Below are 18,123 nucleotides of genomic sequence, written 5' to 3'. Positions count from 1 at the left end.
ATTCCACAACACCTGAGGACTGTTGGCAGCGTTGCTTTATCCCCCCCACCACACAGACACACAAGTTTCCCTCCCTCTATTTGGCTTCTAGTTGGCTGGCTCACCTGGCTAAGAAGTTGCACTGATCTGGCTTTGACGTTCTTCATACGCATTTCGAGCTCGTTTTCTGAATCTTGGAGTTTTCTTTCCTGCACAGAGGTGCCGAGTTAAAGAGAGAACAGCACAAGCTCCTCACTCACCAGGAGGAACAATGAAAACTGGGAAAGCGTGTCCTTGTGTCCCTCTGGGCTATGGAGGCACCAAGGTGTCACGGTACCCGGGCCATCCCCGAGCGGCCAAGTCACAAGAATGATGTGACTCGTCATCACAGGAATGATGAAGCCTTCTCCTCACCTTCTCCCTGTGCCTGTGCTGCAGTGCGGTCAGCCGCTCCTCCAGCTCCGCCTGCAGAGCTTTCACCTCCACTTCGTGAAGCTGTCGGAGACGCCCCATCTCGCTTCGCAGGCCTTCCAACAGCTCTGCTCTCCGCTTTCTCTCCTGTTTGTCCCAAAACACAAATGAGGAAAGCGGCTGAGTGAAGCGCAGGGTTCTCCAGGGGTGCGCACAGGACGCACCCTCTGGAAAGGGAGCCCATCTCACAGCGGCTCCTGAGCAAACACCAAACTCAGCAGACTAAAAGCCCTTTGCTTACAGGGACAACACTTAAGGGAATGGCTCAAGAAAGAAGAAACAAGCCGGGAAACTGAGGTTGTGTCACACCCTGCTGACTGTATAGTCAGAGTGGGAGGCAGAAGGCTTCCCAGAAGAGCACCTGCAAAAGTGGGAACAATCTTCTCTCGTACAGAAGTCCACACGTGCATGTGGAAGTTCCCTGCACGGAGAATGTTTTGGCAGCTTATCTTTATAACCCCAGCCCAAATTCACTTTACATCACGGCAACAACGCCCAGTTCTCCTAGAAGAAAGGAGACTTCTAGTTCTAGCAGTGGCTGAGACGGGCAGGTCCAGCAAGCAGCAGTGCCAGCCCAACTGCGTGTCCCCCAGCCGTACCTCCTCCTCATACTGATCCCGAATCCCTGCGAGGACCTCCTGGTGCTCCTCTTTCATCCTCGCCATTTTCCTTTCATGGTCTTTTTCCACTTCCTGGCGTTTCTCTCTCAGAAGCTCGCCGAGCTGCAGGGAGGACACGGAAAGATGTTTGTCAGAACCACAGCACTACAGTGGCCCCCCAGGACAGCAGCCTCTCACACGAGCAGAAGGACTGAAGTGGGAGTGGGATCGGGCTGTGGCCCACGTAGTACAAGGCAAGTCCCCTGGTGAGGCGAGATGCTGCAGGGGTGTCCCTTCTCCTAAGGCAGCCACTATCACCCCCAGGCAGGGGACGTGGCCTCTCAGACCTCACCGTGCACCCAAGGAGAGAGGCTGAAGACCCTTCAGCAGCCCAAGACGAATACTTGCCTCGCGCTCGTACTCTGTTACTCGATAGGCTTTTTGCTGCACTTTCTGCTCTGCTCTCTGCAAGTCTTCACGAAGCTGAGCTTCCTCGCTGCTCTGCGCCTCTGCCAGCTGGGACTGCAGGCTGGAAATGACCTGCCATGAAAGCCACCCACAGAGACTTGTCACCCTTCTGATGAGATCCATTTAGCGCTCTCCTACAGCGAGCAAGCAGCACGGCAGAGACTCGTGTGTGCAGTCTCACCACCCCCTACTTGGAGCGTGTCCAAATGCTGAGCCAGACCAGAACCACGTTTAGGAAGTGGAAAAAAATTAATGCCACCCTCCCTGGTCACCTTTGGTGACAGTGTGGGGAAAGAGACAGTTTACATTCTAAGGACGTCATCTTTTACCTTACGATGTTTCTCTTCTGCTGCAGATTTCAGCTGCTGGAGTTCAGTTGCAAACTGTTTCTCGAGCTCTTCTACTGCCTAGAGGAACAGGAACAAGACAGCCTGCTGGAAAACCTCCGTGTGTGGGACATGCCGTGCAAGATGCACTTGCAATTAATGGCTGTCCATAAGCATCAAAAAAGCACAATGGTAAAGCCCTTTCAAACCAGATTTCATACAACATACCTTCACCTTCTACGTGCTCTCCCTCCCAGGAGATCCCAACGGATCTCACTCATGCTGTGCTGGAAGGGCTACGAACTGCCTCCGTTCAAGACCCCCCCAGGCTCTGGAGGAGTCAAGCAGCAGCCACAGAGCTCTTCTGAGCTGGTAAAGCGGCTGGGTTTAGCTTGGCAGGGACACACAGTGGCCTTTCTCTTTTCTTCAGACGCAATATGGCCGTTTAAATAATTGTTATTTGATCACCACTGTAATGAAAATTGGAGGATGACTCCTCCCCACATCAATCATGCCTCCAACAGCAGGCCTAGCATCTTCCCTGTATGCTTTAAGTCATTATTATTTTATTTAATCTCAACACTTCAGCGTTGCAATGCAAGGCAGGTCAGCACAAACAGGGTGGGTCTGACCCCAGCTGGCAATAAACATCTCACCTTCTTCTTTTCCCTCTCTAATCTCTCCTTGAGCTCACTCAGGAACTGTTCCTTCTCTTGTTCCAGCCCCATCTTCTCTTTCTGCTGAGCTTCCTCCATTTCCAGCTTCATTTTCTCCAAGGCAAGCTGCCGCCGCCTCTCCAGGCTCTCCTTCTCCATCACCTGCTGGGATTCCCACTCTTCTCTTAGCTTCTGCAGCGTGACCTCTTGCTCTGCCCTGGTAGGTTTGCAACGAGAACAGACAGAAGCGAGTCAGAATTTGGTACTTTACCACTGGGCTCCATTGAGGAACCAGAGCCGAGAGAAGACACTGCTATGGGACAGGACACGGAAGCCAGAAGAAACCGAGAACCTCAGCACAGATTCAGGGTGTATCAACTAAAGCCTTGGAAATAAACCCCGAAGCAGTCAGGTGGAGACATATCTGTCAACTAAGTGAAAAAAGAAATAGCAAAATGTAAGTTTTCCAGCGTCTGCTTCTTTGTTTCCTCCAACTGCTTTCACAGGCCGTAAGAGCCAGGAGATGGAGACACCCGCTCAAACCAAGCTACGCTGCCATCCTTGGAGATGCCATTTCTGTCACTTGCGTGCCCCAGAGCTGTGCCTGGTCCAACTTCACAGCAAGACCTCTCTTCGGGACACTTAAGTATCATGTCTATTCAGCAAAATTTCATCAGCTCCAAGGAGCAGAGCTGTTACCGTGAAGGTCCAGCAGTTTTACCTTCCATCGCCACACGCTCCCCTGCACGCACAGCATCGTAACCAGGGCACCAGCTATGGGGGGGTCAGGAGGGTGAGTACCTCCGCTTTGAGTGCTCTCTGGAGGCACGCAATCTGTTTCCCTCCCAAACCAGCAGAGTTTACACCCCCAGGGATGGCAGCAAAACTTTTCACCTCATCCTCTCCTCCTCCACCTCGGTCTCCAAGGCGATTTTGGCTCGCAGCTTTGAGAGTCTTTCACTTTCTTCCTTTCTGACACACAGCTCTTCCTCCTCAGAAACCTTCGCCAGATCTTCTTTTAGAGTCCTGAGAGAAGAGCAGCCAGAAAAAAAAAAGAAAAAAAAAAAAAAAAAAAAAGGGGTTCAGGCCATTAATTCTCCTCCCTGCCTTCCGAACCCAGCTGCTGGCATGGGAGACAGCCCCTGAGCATCAAACCTCTGCGGCGCATTTTTAGAATGCGCTACGTCATTATAGGTGGCACTTGGGTTTTTTTTTCCCAGGTAAATGAAATCAGCTCCTATTCAATGAAAGCAGACTCCAGTCGGGGTACCTGGCTGCATTAGCTCACCTGTAAGCTTTGTATTTTCCTATGACACCCTTTTTACTACTGCTTTATTGCTGCATAGACGTTTTCCCTTCAGGTGCGGTTTCCGTGTCTTCCTTCGCATCCAGGACAGCATTCCCACGGCATTTCATGTCAAGACACTGTTTCTGGCTGGCTCGCTGCACTAAGAATGTAAGGATCAAGGCCACCTCAAATGAAATACAAGCCTTAAGAGCAAAATCCCCCAGGAAGAGGACACAGGTGCCAGTGCTGTTCCGCTCCCTGGATCGCTATCAGATCCTCACGCTCTGGCTGGGTTTCACAGACATCCATGTCCTATTCCTTAAAGCCTTGTTTGTAAGCCCCTCTGTAAAACATTCAGCACTAGAGTTTCAGCGAGTTCCTCCGGGGTAACCTCATCTCCTCTAACGCTCCCATTTCCAGTCCTGTTACTACAGGAGCCGCGCAGACCCTCACGCACAAGATTGTCTGTGCCGGGCAGAGAGGCCCACGCTCCTCCTCCCCAAAAGCCACCTTCTTGCCTCCTTTGCCCACAGCTCTGCAAAGCAGCACCGCTGCCAAGGAGGTGGCCTGTAACAGCACAAGCCTGTGGCCGCCGGCAGTGCAATCGCATCTAGGAAAGGCTCAGGGGAGAAATAGGGGGGAGATGGAGTAAAAAAGGAAAGTACCCGAGGGATTTTTCTTTTTGCTGATGAAGCTTCTCAGCTTCCTCCTCCTCCTGCCGCCTCATCTCCTCCTGGAATTGCCGAATTTTCTCCTGCTTTGTTTGCAATAAATGCATTTTCTCTTGCTCAAGCTCCGTCTCCAGCTTCTTGGCTATTTCCTCCAGGGATTCTTCACTAGGCTGGTTCAAGGACTGCTCGTGTTTGACATCCTTCTCTGGTTGCCTACCAAAAAGAGAAGGCTCCCTTGGCAAAAGGGTGACAGAAAACAGGGTAACGTGAGAGGAACAGCAACATCCCCCCAACCGGTATCAACGCCAGACCAAAAAAAAAAAAAAAAAAAAAATCTCAGAGCCACCTCCTCTAGAAGCTTCACAGTTGACAGAGGGACAGATCACACGGAATCCCACCAGACTGCAGCCACGGCCGCGGGCTGCAGAGGATATAAGGAACAGCAGCGTAGGTGGGAACAGGCAGAAGAGAAGCTTGCTACAGGAAAGGAGTCTTTACAAGGCTGGTGGGGAACACGCAGCACGTGCTCAGAGTTTTGAGGAGCTGGCTGTCTCAGGGAACAGCTTGGAGATGCCCCACCACCACCACTGGTGAGCCTTTGCATTGAGTCCCAGAGAAACTCTGAGAAGTTAAACCCAGCCCCGGCAGCGCTCAGGCCCTGGATAACTCGGATTTCGGCCCACTACAGCTCACCTTGCACGGACGGCACGGCTTCGCCTCAGGAAGGATGTAGTAGCTACGATGCCCTGGCTTTGGCTGCCAAAGCAGATGCAGTCGGCCCCCGTTGGCAGCCCAGGGCCTGGCAGTGCCCTTCTGACGGACCAGGTATTTTTCTGCAGTCGCAATCTACAGCGCGCTGGGAGTTTGCCAGCTCCAGGCAACAGAAAGCCCTAAGCGCTCCAAAAATTCAAAACCAATCTGTTTCTAATTAAGCTTTTTCAGAGAGCAGCAAAATTATAAGGTCTGAGAGAGGCTGAAGGGGAAAGTGAAGATTAGTATAGGAACAAGGTTCTTATTCTTTGCTAGGGAAAGCCGGAGCAGCAAGGTCTGAGCTAGCTCCGAGACCGCTAGCGTGAGGTGGAGGGACTTCTGTTTTGCCAGGAATCGGGGAAATAACAACCCCAATATTATAGCCTTGCCTCGAAGGGAAAAGGTCACTTGTGCAGCCATTAGCGAAAAGAACAAGACAGAGGAAAGTAGCTGAGGTCTGGAAAAATCCTGCTTTTCTCGTGCTCCCCCTGAGGCTACGTGCTCTGGGCCAACTGCAGAGACGGCTACAGAAGGTGTCATTTCTCTGCTCCGCAAAGCGATTCAGCACTTCCACCTTTTCATCCCGTTCTTCCTTTCGCCCCAGTTCTTGCTCAAAAAGAGATGGGGCCAACTCGCACGCATTTACACAACTCACAATTCCGAACACAAAAAGGGAGACTCCGTGCCGGTCTCCACATCAGAGATTGCTTCTCCACCACTTTGTCCTGGGAGAAGCACTGCCTTTTTCCCCCCCGGTGACCTCTGCTGCCGTGTCATTTGCCATGGAGAGCAGGGTCAGCACAACCGCTTTCACCGAGGTCTTCTCTCGCGGTGGAGCTGCGGGTACGTAGACCATCAATTTAGTACGGCAATAGAGCACTGGCTTTTGCGGGGAGCCTGAGCTCCACCATCCTGCGCTCTGACCTCATTCTCTCATAGAATCATAGAATCGTCCAGGTTGGAAGAGACCCTTGGGATCATCGAGTCCAACCATCTACCCTACCCTACAAAGTTCTCCCCTACACCATATCCCCCAACACCACATCTAAACGCCTCTTAAACACATCCGGGGATGGTGACTCAACCACCGCTCTCAAAGCAGCCAATGTCCCCAGTGACTGTAAAAACGGGGTGATCGGTCGGGTTTTTGCGGTTCTTCCACGATGTGGGCACCACTCACCAAGTGAACTCAGGAGTCCGTGTGAAAGCGTTTATCAGAGGCGTACAAACACTTACACCCCGTTAGCGACACTGGGAAGGAGGAGGTTTTTCCAAGTACAAAGCAAACAGCTCGCTCTCCATCCCGGGGAGCCCCGTGCCACAGACCCTGAGGCTGAGCTGCTGTTCTCACCCTCCCTGGCACAGACGGCTCACTTGGCACTCGCCGTCCAAACAGCTGCCTGGATTCACATACGGAGATGTTCCAGCTCCGCTGTGCCCACCAAACCGCATCTCCTCGTGTGCCGGCTTCACACACCAGCCTCAGACACCACGAAGGGGAGCAAAAGGACAAAAGCCGTTACGCTCACAACACCGGGGACTCAAGGAAGCCCTTACGCTTTCTGTGGGGCAGCAAGCTCCTCCGGATGGATTAGGCTATCCGGCGACCCCTCCTCCGGCTCCCGGGCCACGGCCTCCTCCCGACTGGAATTTTCTAAAGCAAAACACTTCTTTTCCGGTGTTTCACAAGCACTTTGATCCCCCTCACTTTGCAGCACAAAAAGAAAAAAAAAAAGTAACAGAAGAGGAGATTAGCAGAGAGCAGGTTCTAGTGGCTGCTGCGGGTAGAGAAGACGGAGGGAAGACGGGATGTGATGGGCACCACGCCACGCCTGCCAACGGGACCTGTTTGTCCGACATGGGGCTGCTAAAGGCGCAGCAAAGCTCCAAACCGTTCCCACCTCCTCAAGCCCTTCCAGGATTTAGTGGGTGTCAGACTCAAAGTACTGACTCCCTTCCCTGGATTATCCCCCTCTCCTTCCAAGTCCTTTGAGAATTTCCCCGGGATAAGTTGGCCCTATTAGCAATACTCACACTGTTGTCCAAATTACAGATGGAAATCCTGGCAGGCACGTTTACGTCTACAGTCCTACTTCATCTTGGGAGCACAAAGACGAGACAAGGCAAGCACAAGCTAAGCTTTTACAGGCAGAGAGAAAGAGAGGATGCACAGCTGGGAAACAGGTACCAAGTGATAAGGAGACAATTCCTGCGGGTAGAACACGTTTTCAGGGACGTTCCTATGAACGGCTTCTATAAGAACAAGGCTGCAAACCCCAAGTGCACCCAGCCAGTCATTAAGATGGGACGTAGCTTCCTCTCTTCACAAGTTTTCCCGGCACAGGCAACAGCTTCTTGGTTGCCAGTGCCCCACAGCACCTGTAACTCTGCGCGGAGGCTAAGAGTTTTGACACAATTCATCTATAAACACCACACGCTGCAGCTCTCAGAGAGAGGGAAAGGGCTCGAGAGAGCATGGAGCTCACCGCTCCGCACAGTATCTCAACTGTTTTAAACAAGATACCACAACCAGGCTGAAAATAGCTCCCCCAGACAGTCTAGTCCTTGCAGTAACTAAGGGTCTGGAAGCCAGCGTTGCTCTTGGGGTGCGCTCCAGAGAGAGCTGTACACATACCAGGATATAAAATAGCTTAATGCTTGGTCAACCAGTGACTGCTGTAGGCCGCCCTTACGGAAGGAAGTGGAAGAGAACCACTCACACCACAGCTGGACTCTCCTGCCACCAGTAACAGGCGCCTTCACCCATCAGCTCTGCCCAGCAAAGAGCTGGCAGCCCAGCAGGACCAGTGCTGACCGAGAGCGGGGGCTGCCTCACAGCCAGAATGGTCCATCATGGAAGACAGACCTTTGGGGTCCGTCATGGGGCAACGGCCAGTGACTAAGCCTTCCACAGTTAAACACCACAGGGCACAACATTAACAGGTTCGGACCATCTTGGCAAGAGCGTGACTTTCACAGCCTTAAAGTCAGACAGCTGGAGGGGACACAGAAGCCAGCTCCACATCTGGGGCAGTCACAAGGAAGCGAGAGACAGCCGGTTTTGCTGCCCACCCAGCCAGAAGCCGAAACAAAGCTGAAATCTGCCGAGACAGTACTAAGGAGGTGGCAGCAGAAGCGAGAAGTTTAGTGGGGAAAGACCCTGGGAGAAGCTGCAGCATCTCAGGGTGTTCTACAGGGGACACCCGAACAGGTTACAGTGACCACAGCAGAGCAGGGACAGACAAGACGGGAGAGTGACCCGGAGCTAGAGCTGCCTACACCTCCCTCGTCGCTCTGTTTGTACCGTACCTCTCAGCAGCTTTTGTTCTTTTGCTTTGCTCTTCCTCTACACTGGCTTTGCTTTGGTCTCTTTCCTCTTCTCCCAGCTCCTGGGCCTGCAGGTAAAAGCAAACAGTGTGGAGTTTGCTGGCTCCTTCCCCATCAAAGGGCCGTACAGTGGTTCGGCTGGAGGGCAGCACCGCTCTGGTCCAGCATGTCAGTGCTGAGCAAAGAGCATCCACAGGCTGCTCCAGGACACCCAGCTCAACCAGCAGCCTCCTCTGCCGCAGGTCTTCTCTCCCAAGGGTCTCAAAGCATCACGGGAACACCTTACAGGAACAGTTCCAGCAGCACAACTGAGAGGCCAGGGAGCTCAGCCCTCTGGGCTGGGCTACGTGATGCTCTGGGGGTGGCTTTTTCCATACAGAAGATGAACTCCCTGCCAGCACTTGGGGCACAGGTTGGGAATTTTTGTTCCCTGAAGGTCACCTTGGATATGCAAGTAACACTGACCCCCCTGAAGATTGTAGGACACAAAAAAAACCCCTCCTAAAACAAACAGGAACGTCACACACACGAAAACAAAATAGTGTGCTGTGGCCATAAAGCAAACTGATATATTGGCTGCGACCAGAATCACAAGAGGATCCGGTCCTGCCTCGCATCCCGGACCTCAGACACGGGCAGTTCCCACACAGCGACACCTACCCGGGGATCTCCAACCACCGGCTCCACAGCACATCGGCTCTGAGGAAGCCAGCCCCCTCGGGAACCCAGTCTGAGCAACTTCAGTTGGCTTATTTGCGACACAGTAAATACTTGAAATCTGAACAGCAAATATTTGCATGTGAATTAGTCAAGCTGCTCCTTCTCCCCCCTGCCAGGCACCTCTGTCCCTGCAGCAGGGACGAACCAACACGCTCTGCGAGTTCACCCGGGGAGGGGAAGAACTTCCCTCTTCAAACTCACGGGGAAGCAGAAAGGGCTCCTCCTCCCTGCTGTGGCTTCTGGTCCCCAGAAGAGCAGCCCATTCATAAATTCTTGGGGACCAGAGAAGCAGCAGGTGAGCTCAGCCCTCGCCACGCGGGAGCGTACTGTGGAGCAGGGCCAAAATAACACAGAACTAACCCAGCAGTAATTTATGCAAACCTTCAGTGGAGCAAACAGCAGAAGGATTCCCTGCAAGTGCTGTCACCTTCCATCACATCAGAGCTCTCCCCCCCCCAGCCTCCCTCCTGCCCCGCTGTAAATAATGACTCCAATTCCCCAGAACCGAGGAGCTCAGCAAACGTTTCCTGGCTCAGAACGGGCTCCGTCACTGCCGCCCGCGACAGGAAAGAAGCCAGACAAATGGAGAAGGAGATCTTCCTGGGAATAGGGATAACCGGTCACGCAGTAACACTGCTGAGCCCGTGCACGAGGCCACCACTGCTCTCCTGCCCAACGTGCCTTCCCAGGAGGGCAGTCCCTCCCCAGAAATCGCAGACTGCGGGAATCTCAGAACACATTTGAGAAGGTGAAGACAGCACCTGCCCGATGGAACACGGGCTGATTTTAAGCCTCGTCTGTGAAATTACCAGAGCACCTTGCCTCTCCTGTTGCCTCTGGATCCCCGGCAGCCCCAGTAACGCAGGCAGCTTGGTTCTCTGCCCGGCTTAAACACCAGGTTGTATCCCACAGAGGACATCTCACACGCTGCCAGTACAAAACCAGACTGGTGTCCCCAGGAAAGCGGGATGACAGATAACAGGCCGTCTCCTCCCAAGGGACCTCAGCAGGATCTCCTCCGTGGTCTCCACACGCACCAGCTTTGCTCGCACGCCTGCTTCCAGCTCCTCACGCTGTCGCCCCGGCACAGCGGGGCCAGCGGAGCAGGATGCCAGCACTGGAAATGCCTGTTAAGTGAAGGGTGAAAGGAGCAGCCCCCCCAGCGCCAGCAAAGCAGCCGGGTCTAGCAGGGAGCAGCCCACGCGGCCTCCGCACGCTCCTGCCAGAACACACTAACCAAAACCCCCCAATACCACGCTCAGGGAGCTGACAGAGGGGGGTCTTTTTTTAAAAGAGAGTATTTTGCCAATATATTCAAAGCAAGGCAAGCTCACTACGTGGATGCAAACTCATTCCTGCCGGCCGGAGTTCTCGTTTCAGACTAGCCTCTGTCCGCCGACACAAAAGAGCAGCTGCAGAGCTGCAGGGACGCCGTTTCAAACCCACCCCTCTCCTCAAGGCAGGGCTGTAATAAACTCCCAACGTGGCTGCTCCGACGAGACATTTGTATGCACAGTAACTGCCACGGCGAAGGGGAGAGGGGGAGAACACAGCGGGCACGTGTTTTGTTTTCCCTTCACATCTGATTACGCTCATTATCAGGCACAAGAGGACAGGTGTATTCTCCAGGCACAACCTTACAAACCGGCTCGCTCCTCTCTGCCAGGCAGGTGGCGAGTTTGCCACTCGAGGTCTCATACGGTGCAGCTGATCAACTCGCTTACAATCAGAGCAAGGCTGAGTAAGCCCCAGCTGGAGCCCGACCCTCCGCCTCGCCGCGCTCCTCCAGCCAACACACCCCCACGGGCTGAGGTGCTGCGGGAGGGGGGCAGCTGAGAGGGCTCCACAGGAATGTCGGGGCCAAGGAAGCCGACTCAGTAACACGCTGAGAAGGCAAAGGTAAAGCCTCAAGAAGCACAGCAACCTTCTCAGCGAGAACTGCCCCATCACAGCTACGTCCTGTTCTTCCTACATCCCGTTAGCCCAGCCGTGTGCACGCATACATACGCTCCTTCATACACCACGCTCACTGGAAAGAGCCTGTTTTTCCCCCTGCACGCATACATACGCTCCTTCATACACCACGCTCACCGGGAAGAGCCTGTTTTTCCCCCTGCACGCAGGCAGGCAAGACAACCACACACTTATAAATAAGCTTCTCTACACCAAAATCTGTCAGAGGGAGCTAACCTCCTTTTCTTCCCATTTATGCTATCGTGGTCTGTTACACAAATCATTCCCATCTGCTTAAGAGAAAGAAAAGGACAAATATACTCACAAAAGAAAAAAAAGTAAAATAGAGTCTGCGTCCCACCAGTCCCAGGAAAGCCCTTTTTCTACACCTGTATTGGGGCAGGGAAAGCACACGTGAGCTTACCTCTCACGAAGCACCTCTACTCAAAGAGCACGTTCTTTGTGAAGTTACCTGCATCTCATCTCTGAGAAAAACCAACGCGCTAGTAGCACTGCTCTAATCCCTGACACTTAACACACCGCTCCTGTTTGCCTCCGCAAAGCCTCTACGCCAAGAGCATCGCTGTGATTAGGGCACCACACCACAGTGTTTTACCCTGCCTTTTCACAGACTGCTTGCTCCCTCATCACGGATATAGCACTTACCTTGCACGCGGGGCTGTCCAAAACAGGAGACAGAGCCCCCACGTCCAGTACCTGCTCAGAGAGCTGACTCCGGAAACCGAAGCCCTAGAGAAGAAAGCAGAAAAGGATCAGGGTTCTGTCAGAAATCCTGAGAGAATAGACCAAAAATCCTAACACAACTTGGAATTCACACTCGCCAACCCACTGCCAGCAAGTCTTTTGTAGCACTGCATATTGGAATAATCAGAGAGGTTTACAGGACACAGGAGAGGTTACACCAAGACTCTGGCCTGTGTCCAAGCATAGCTCGTATCTGTGCCGGGGACAGATGGCTCTGGTAGCAGCTTGACCAGCAGCGAGGTGGGTTTTTGCCTTCCCGAGCTGCAGAGGCACGGGCAGGATGGGCGACGCAGAGCTACCTGCTGGGACGATGGCAGACGGGGTGCTCAGTACGTCAGGATTCCCTACAGGCCTGTCCAGCGGGAGCGTGCAGCACGGGGGCTCCTTCCGCTGATGGGCCCCAAGGAAACACTCCCTGTGAGGCCAGGGGACAGCGATGCCACCCAGGGAGGACACCGTGGGACACCACCGTGACACACGCTACCCCCAAAGCAAGCAGCAGATCTTCCTCCAGCCTCTACTGCTCTCATTTCCGATACCGCTGCAGATTTCCTGGGATTTTTTTCCCTACAAGCTATTCGCTCTCCCTCCTGGCAGAGTCCCCGGGGGTCCTCGCACTCAGCTGCGCATACGGCACGTGTGTCTGCGCGCACACACGCCCACAAGCTCTACAAAAGGTATTGTTTGAGGCGGCAGACACTTGCCAACACACAGGCTTGTACTACCACTGATAAATAATGATATTCTCAGCCATTTGCCGGCCGTGCTGCCCCTGCTCCCACTGGCAGATGGCAGTGGCAGCTTCCTGTGGAGAGGAAGAGATGCTGATGGGCATCCCCCCCCCGCCTCAGGGCTACCCTCCCGCACGTTCTCCCTCCGGGACCTTCAGGAGCCAGGTCTCCCAGCCACATAGAGTCCCCTTAGAAAAAGCTGCCGAGTCCCTTCAAGCATAATTTCAACATTGCTTATTATTTTCCTTTTTGCAATTATCCGAGCACGGTCCCAGCTCTAAGCGACCTACTTTTCCAGGGCTATTACCTCACTCTCAGACAGAACCCGCTCAGCGCAGGATGGCATCGCTGCCCTGTGCCAGGGCTGTCAGGTCACGGCTTACCAGTTCAGGACTGCAAGAGGTGGGCATAGCGGTAACTGGCTGCACATCCCCAGAGGAATTCACATTCCCACACCCAAAGGAGCTTTTAGTGACTCACCAGAGGCTGAATCAGCTCACGGGCTGAGAGGTTAGAGACTTGCAGGTCCTCCCCACAGTCGCTGCTCTCGGATGCCTTCGAAAGCTGAGAGAAGATAAGCGTTAGAGCCTGTACGTGTCTTACCCCTCAGTTTCACCCAGGCATTTCCAACAAGATGACAAACGCTAACGGGAAGGCAAATCTGGCCTCTCTATAACGTAGGGAAGAAGAGGTGATTGAATATCAGAGGCAAGACACCAAGGGTGTGACCCGCAAGACAAGCACAGAACACTTCAGAGATAAGGACTGGGGAAGGAGGGCAGGGGTAGGAGAAGGGACTGGGGAGGGCAGAGAAGTGCTCTTCAAACATCCCTGATAAAGGCCGCTTGCTTACTCTCCTCTGCTCCTTCTGCAAGGATCTCTGCAGCTCAGAGCTCCCCGGGCCACCACGCAAACGGGTGAAGCCACACAGGACAGTACAATGATCTTAAAAGGACTTTAGGAGCGCACCTTGCCGTGCCTTCCTCGTTGCAGCGAGGACTCCCATGTTCCTGGCCAGCAGGAAACAACATGTAGCTGTGCAATGCGAACACCCAAGTAGCCCTGCTGGCTCCAGCAGAAGTACCCAGACGCACAAAGCAAGCGCGCAGGGGAGTGTTTGTCAAAGCAAAGCTGCCAACTTTAAGCTCTTCAGGACAGAGCGTGTTTTCCAGGCTCAATTTTATAGCTTATCGCTTCTTAAAGACATTACACATCAACGGAACTAGAAAAGAAAATCATCAAAATCAGCAGGAAGGCAGCTAGATTGGGAAGAGAGAGCTTGTCAGATCTCCTATCCTAAGATCTCTGGAAGACCCTGACCAGGAGCGGACAGAGTGCGTCCGTCTGGCACCCCAGTTGCAGGGGCCGGGCCATGAACCCACCTGCACCTTGTGACACTCGGCGGTGGTTCTCCTGCCAGAGACCACACCGTCAAACACCCTGGTTCAGCTGCTGCAGTCAGCTGTTCCCCAGTCCTCCCAGAGAGCACCGTGGGCAGACCGGGAGGGATTGCGCTCAATGGACTCGAGCTACAGCTCTGGAGCCAGCCCAGAGGTACCATCCCTCCCCGCTCCGACCTCACACCTCCCCGTGCATCCTTCCGGAGCCGCAGATACCGCAGCTGGCGGCTCGCTTACACTTCTGCCCCGTCCCCACATAAGCTGAGAGAAACAAACAGAAGGAGAGGCACAAAGCAGCGCGGACAGCTGGGCTTGGTGTGAACCTCCGTACCAAACCTGCTCGCTTAGTACAGATGGCAGCACCCGAAGCTGAGACATTTCTCCTCCAAGAATTGAAACGTGCGTCACAGTTCGGGGGTTTTTGCCTGTCGGTTGCTTTGGACGGCACTTTGTGGATGCTTACAGGAAGGATTTCCTGGCTCGGCGCTGAAGATTCCAATCTGGGAATTCAGAGCACTCGTGCCCCCCCCCGGCCCTCCCCCCGGAACACCCTGCTGATGAGGAAAGCGCTTACACTGACTTCACAGAAAACGAGTAAGTGCTGCAAGAGCTTTCCTGACTCGGGGCCTTGCAAAGCGACGGGAGCAGCCACAGCCACTTCCACCAGCCCCAGCCCCTGCAGGTCTCTTACTTTGCCAGCATCCAGCCTGCTGTCTGTTTGCAGCTCGGCTGCTGCTTCTTCCCCCATTTCAGTCACTATCTTTTCACCAACAGACACGGTGTCGATGGTGGCAGCCAGGCTGGCCAGCTCGTCTCCCTCAGCAACTTCAGCAGCAGGAGATGCAGCTCTGGGTCGCCCAGGACCACTGGGCACATCCGTCCCTGCTGCGCTCCTTTCCCCCAGAGACTGGGGCAGCTCCTCGACTGCAGAAATGTCACCTTCCACCTCAGCATCTTGCTTGCCCGGTGGTTCGTCCCCAGCAAGTTGCCCACCGGACTCCTCCTTGTTCTGGCCAGACAGGCTACTGTCAGCATCTCCAGGAAGGACTTCAACTGGAGTCGGAGGGCACCCAGCGTCAGAATCCAAGGAAGAATCTGGCTTTTCTTCAGTGTGTCTTGATTTTAAAGACTCCTTCTAGGCACAAGTCAAACACAGTTATAGCTACAACAGTCTTTATCCCCTCTCTAGGACAGAAATAGCACAGGTTCTACAGCAAGAAGCACAATCTCAAAGCTTTAGGTGACTTCAAGACCAGTTTGATTTCTTTTCATAAAGTCCCTTTCAGAGACAAGGAACTTCACTCACACACACACACTCACACACACACACACACTTCCTGGGCTCAGACTTTTTGGTTTTTACTGTGTTGCTTTTTTTACTCCTGAGGTCTGAGCAGATAGGAGTTAGCAGTGGCCGCTGCAGCACCCACCAGCCCCCGGGAGCACCCTACATGCTCTGCAGTAGAGCCATCCACGCTTCCATAAGGATGAATGAAGATGGAAATTTGCGAGATTATTACTGGAATTATAAGGAGAGAAGAGCAGGCAGGATGCCACCTTCCATCCCACCTTCTAAAGGGACAAACTTGAGGGCAGGCACCGGTTTAAGCCACCGCTCTGAGCTCAGAGCCAGACCATGACCAGACCGAGAACTGGCTGAACCCACCGGCCTTGGGGAAAGACAATTCCGAATTAAAGCTTCGTCACCCAAAGGCTCAACGGCCTCTCCTAGCAGTGGGGAGACCCACAAACTCCCAATGAAAAGTGCGATAGCCAGGAGGAAGCAGGAAAAGGTTCCCTCATCAGTATGCAAACAAAACCGCTCGCACGTCCCACTTTCTCGCTGTTTTATTAATGCCGGGGTGTCTTGTCAAACATTGGCTGCATCCTGCGTACAGCGTGTACCATCCACAGGCCGCATATTTTAACGATGTATTTTTATCAAAGTGCAACTGGAACGCTGGCAGCTTTAAACCCGGAGCTGCAGCACGCGGAAAAAACATCTTCTAGCACATCATTTGTCCCAGAGACCTTCTCAGGGCCGAGAGAGCCATCCATCAAAGCAGAGAGGAGGACAGGCCAATCAAACCACGGGATACTTCCCAAAACCCTGCCGTTCAGAGCCTCACCTGCAATCTGCTGAGTAATAAATGAAAGCTTCTGCCCCCTTTCCAGTTCGGTGGGGCAGAGGTTCACAGACACCCCACTGCATCACTAGCCACCCACACAAGGCTCTGCGAAGGCCTCGATAACATCTTTATTCCGGAACCCAGAAAAACGTGTGTAGGTTGCATTACTCCAGCAGAGGACTCCTCATTACGCTCCCTTTAACCTGGGGATGAGGGCATCTGGGAAGCTGTGCTCCCCTTTGGATCGCCTTGTTCTCGAGCTTTCCTAAGGACCTCTCTCTGGGACATCTGGCAGCGCCCCAACCAGGACCCTTAGGCTTCCAAACCGTGCGCGGGTATTTCCCTTTGAGGAGCACACACACCACAGCAGAATATACCAACAATACACAATGCCTTTGAACGGTGATGCGCTCCCCCCCCGCCTTGCTCCCCGATTTCGGGCTGCTCTCAGGCACAGAAGTACAGAGGGTGAGGTTTGCCAGACCTCGTCTGCGTAGCGTTTGCCCTCATCTTCTGAGTTTACACCTCTCCCCGCGCACGTAATTAACCAGCAGCAGAAATGAGCCAAGCGGCCACCAGATCCACACCACAACACTAGAAGCCACCTACTGCACGCAAAGCTGTGGTGACATCACACAAGCAGGACCGTGATGTCAGAGCCACCCATCACCTCTCTCAGGCTGCCAGCTTCCTCCACGGGACTCCTCTGGTGCTGGAGATCAGCTTCAGCAGCATCAGCTAATCGACTGCCACCATCCTCCTCCTCTGCTTTGCTGCTCACCTAGTGGGTAGGGTAACATCCACTACCAAAAGTCCTCACACCATCGTTCCCAGCTAGCAGGGTCCCTGCCTGTGACAGGCCACCACCCCGCTGAAGGCTCTCCAGCCCCAGATTCCCAAACATCAAACCCTTTACGCTCTGCTTTACCGCTGCCGGTCCTGCTGGCCAGCTCGGAGAACTCGCTGTGCTCCCAGACTCTTCCCAGCACAGGGCTCCCCCACGTCTCACTACAGCAGTTGTCAGCACAGGGAGAGCCAGGCCACGAACACAGCAGCCCTTCCTCCCCTTTCACTCATCATCCCTGCGCTGGGATTTTATGGATGCCTTCGCTTCTTGGGAGCCAGCAGCACTGCTTCCTGCACGCACATCTCTGCATTAACACCCAAGCTGCGTCGTGCAATGTTTATTTACGGAGACGGCTCCCTTTCACACCTCTCCATCTGGTAAGGAACCCTTGCATGGTAATTTCCCACTACAGAACGGACCCCCTTCACTCCCAGTGTTTACCCAGAGACTGACCTGTAGAGAAGGGAGAGCGCCCAACCTCCCAAGCTGCAAACACTGCATCAGGGATCACTTCTGCTGCCCTGGGACCCTCTCCCCAGGCACCCAGAGATGCTTCCAGCCCTGGGACCCTCTCCCCAGGCACCCAGAGATGCTTCCAGACCCTTTCCTCCCCTCGCCCCTTCCAGCAGTATCCCAAAGCCTTTTTTTACTTAGAGCAGAGTCACACGTGTCTGCAGCAACTATTCCATCCCAGGAATTCAGGAGGCAAGTGAGCTGGGTTCAGGCTATAGCTGACCCCACGAGCAGCCAAGCAAACCAAGCCGCCTCGAAAAGATCCTCGTTCCAAGGATATATTCGAACTACACAAACCTCACACCTCCAGCAAGTTCTCCAGCACCTGACTTGGGTTTTGTTTTCAGTGCCTGTTCCCCAATTAACTTACTCCTTGCTCCTGAAGAGCCCACTGAAGGGGGTCCCATTCCTGTCCATCTCTCCTCCCTCTCCCCCAGATGCTCCTGCCATCTTTAATGAGGCTTCCACTCTCATCCCATATCACAGAGACACCCTTGAGTCTCAACGAGGCATCAGAACCAAACACTTAT

General features: G+C 53.7%; 1 protein-coding gene across 1 annotated transcript in view; it reads right to left on the bottom strand.

Annotated features, from left to right (window-relative positions):
* The window catches only part of CEP164 (centrosomal protein 164), a 39,733-nt gene that overhangs the window by 11,349 nt on the left and 10,261 nt on the right, over positions 1-18,123 (bottom strand). Inside the window, exons 10-23 of the mRNA XM_074162351.1 lie at positions 16,904-17,014; positions 14,796-15,239; positions 13,185-13,268; positions 11,875-11,958; positions 8,518-8,603; positions 6,766-6,915; positions 4,453-4,671; positions 3,394-3,525; positions 2,500-2,716; positions 1,847-1,924; positions 1,458-1,589; positions 1,050-1,172; positions 394-537; positions 105-188 (exon numbers count right to left, since the gene is read on the bottom strand). Of these exons, the coding sequence (XP_074018452.1) occupies positions 105-188; positions 394-537; positions 1,050-1,172; positions 1,458-1,589; positions 1,847-1,924; positions 2,500-2,716; positions 3,394-3,525; positions 4,453-4,671; positions 6,766-6,915; positions 8,518-8,603; positions 11,875-11,958; positions 13,185-13,268; positions 14,796-15,239; positions 16,904-17,014 (2,088 nt within the window). The remainder of the gene's footprint in view (positions 1-104; positions 189-393; positions 538-1,049; positions 1,173-1,457; positions 1,590-1,846; positions 1,925-2,499; positions 2,717-3,393; positions 3,526-4,452; positions 4,672-6,765; positions 6,916-8,517; positions 8,604-11,874; positions 11,959-13,184; positions 13,269-14,795; positions 15,240-16,903; positions 17,015-18,123) is intronic.

Source organism: Numenius arquata, chromosome 22 (assembly GCF_964106895.1).
Source record: "Numenius arquata chromosome 22, bNumArq3.hap1.1, whole genome shotgun sequence".
Taxonomy (NCBI): Eukaryota; Metazoa; Chordata; class Aves; order Charadriiformes; family Scolopacidae; genus Numenius; species Numenius arquata.
Note: the sequence above shows the minus strand (reverse complement) of the source record. Positions and strands in the feature narration are given on the sequence as shown.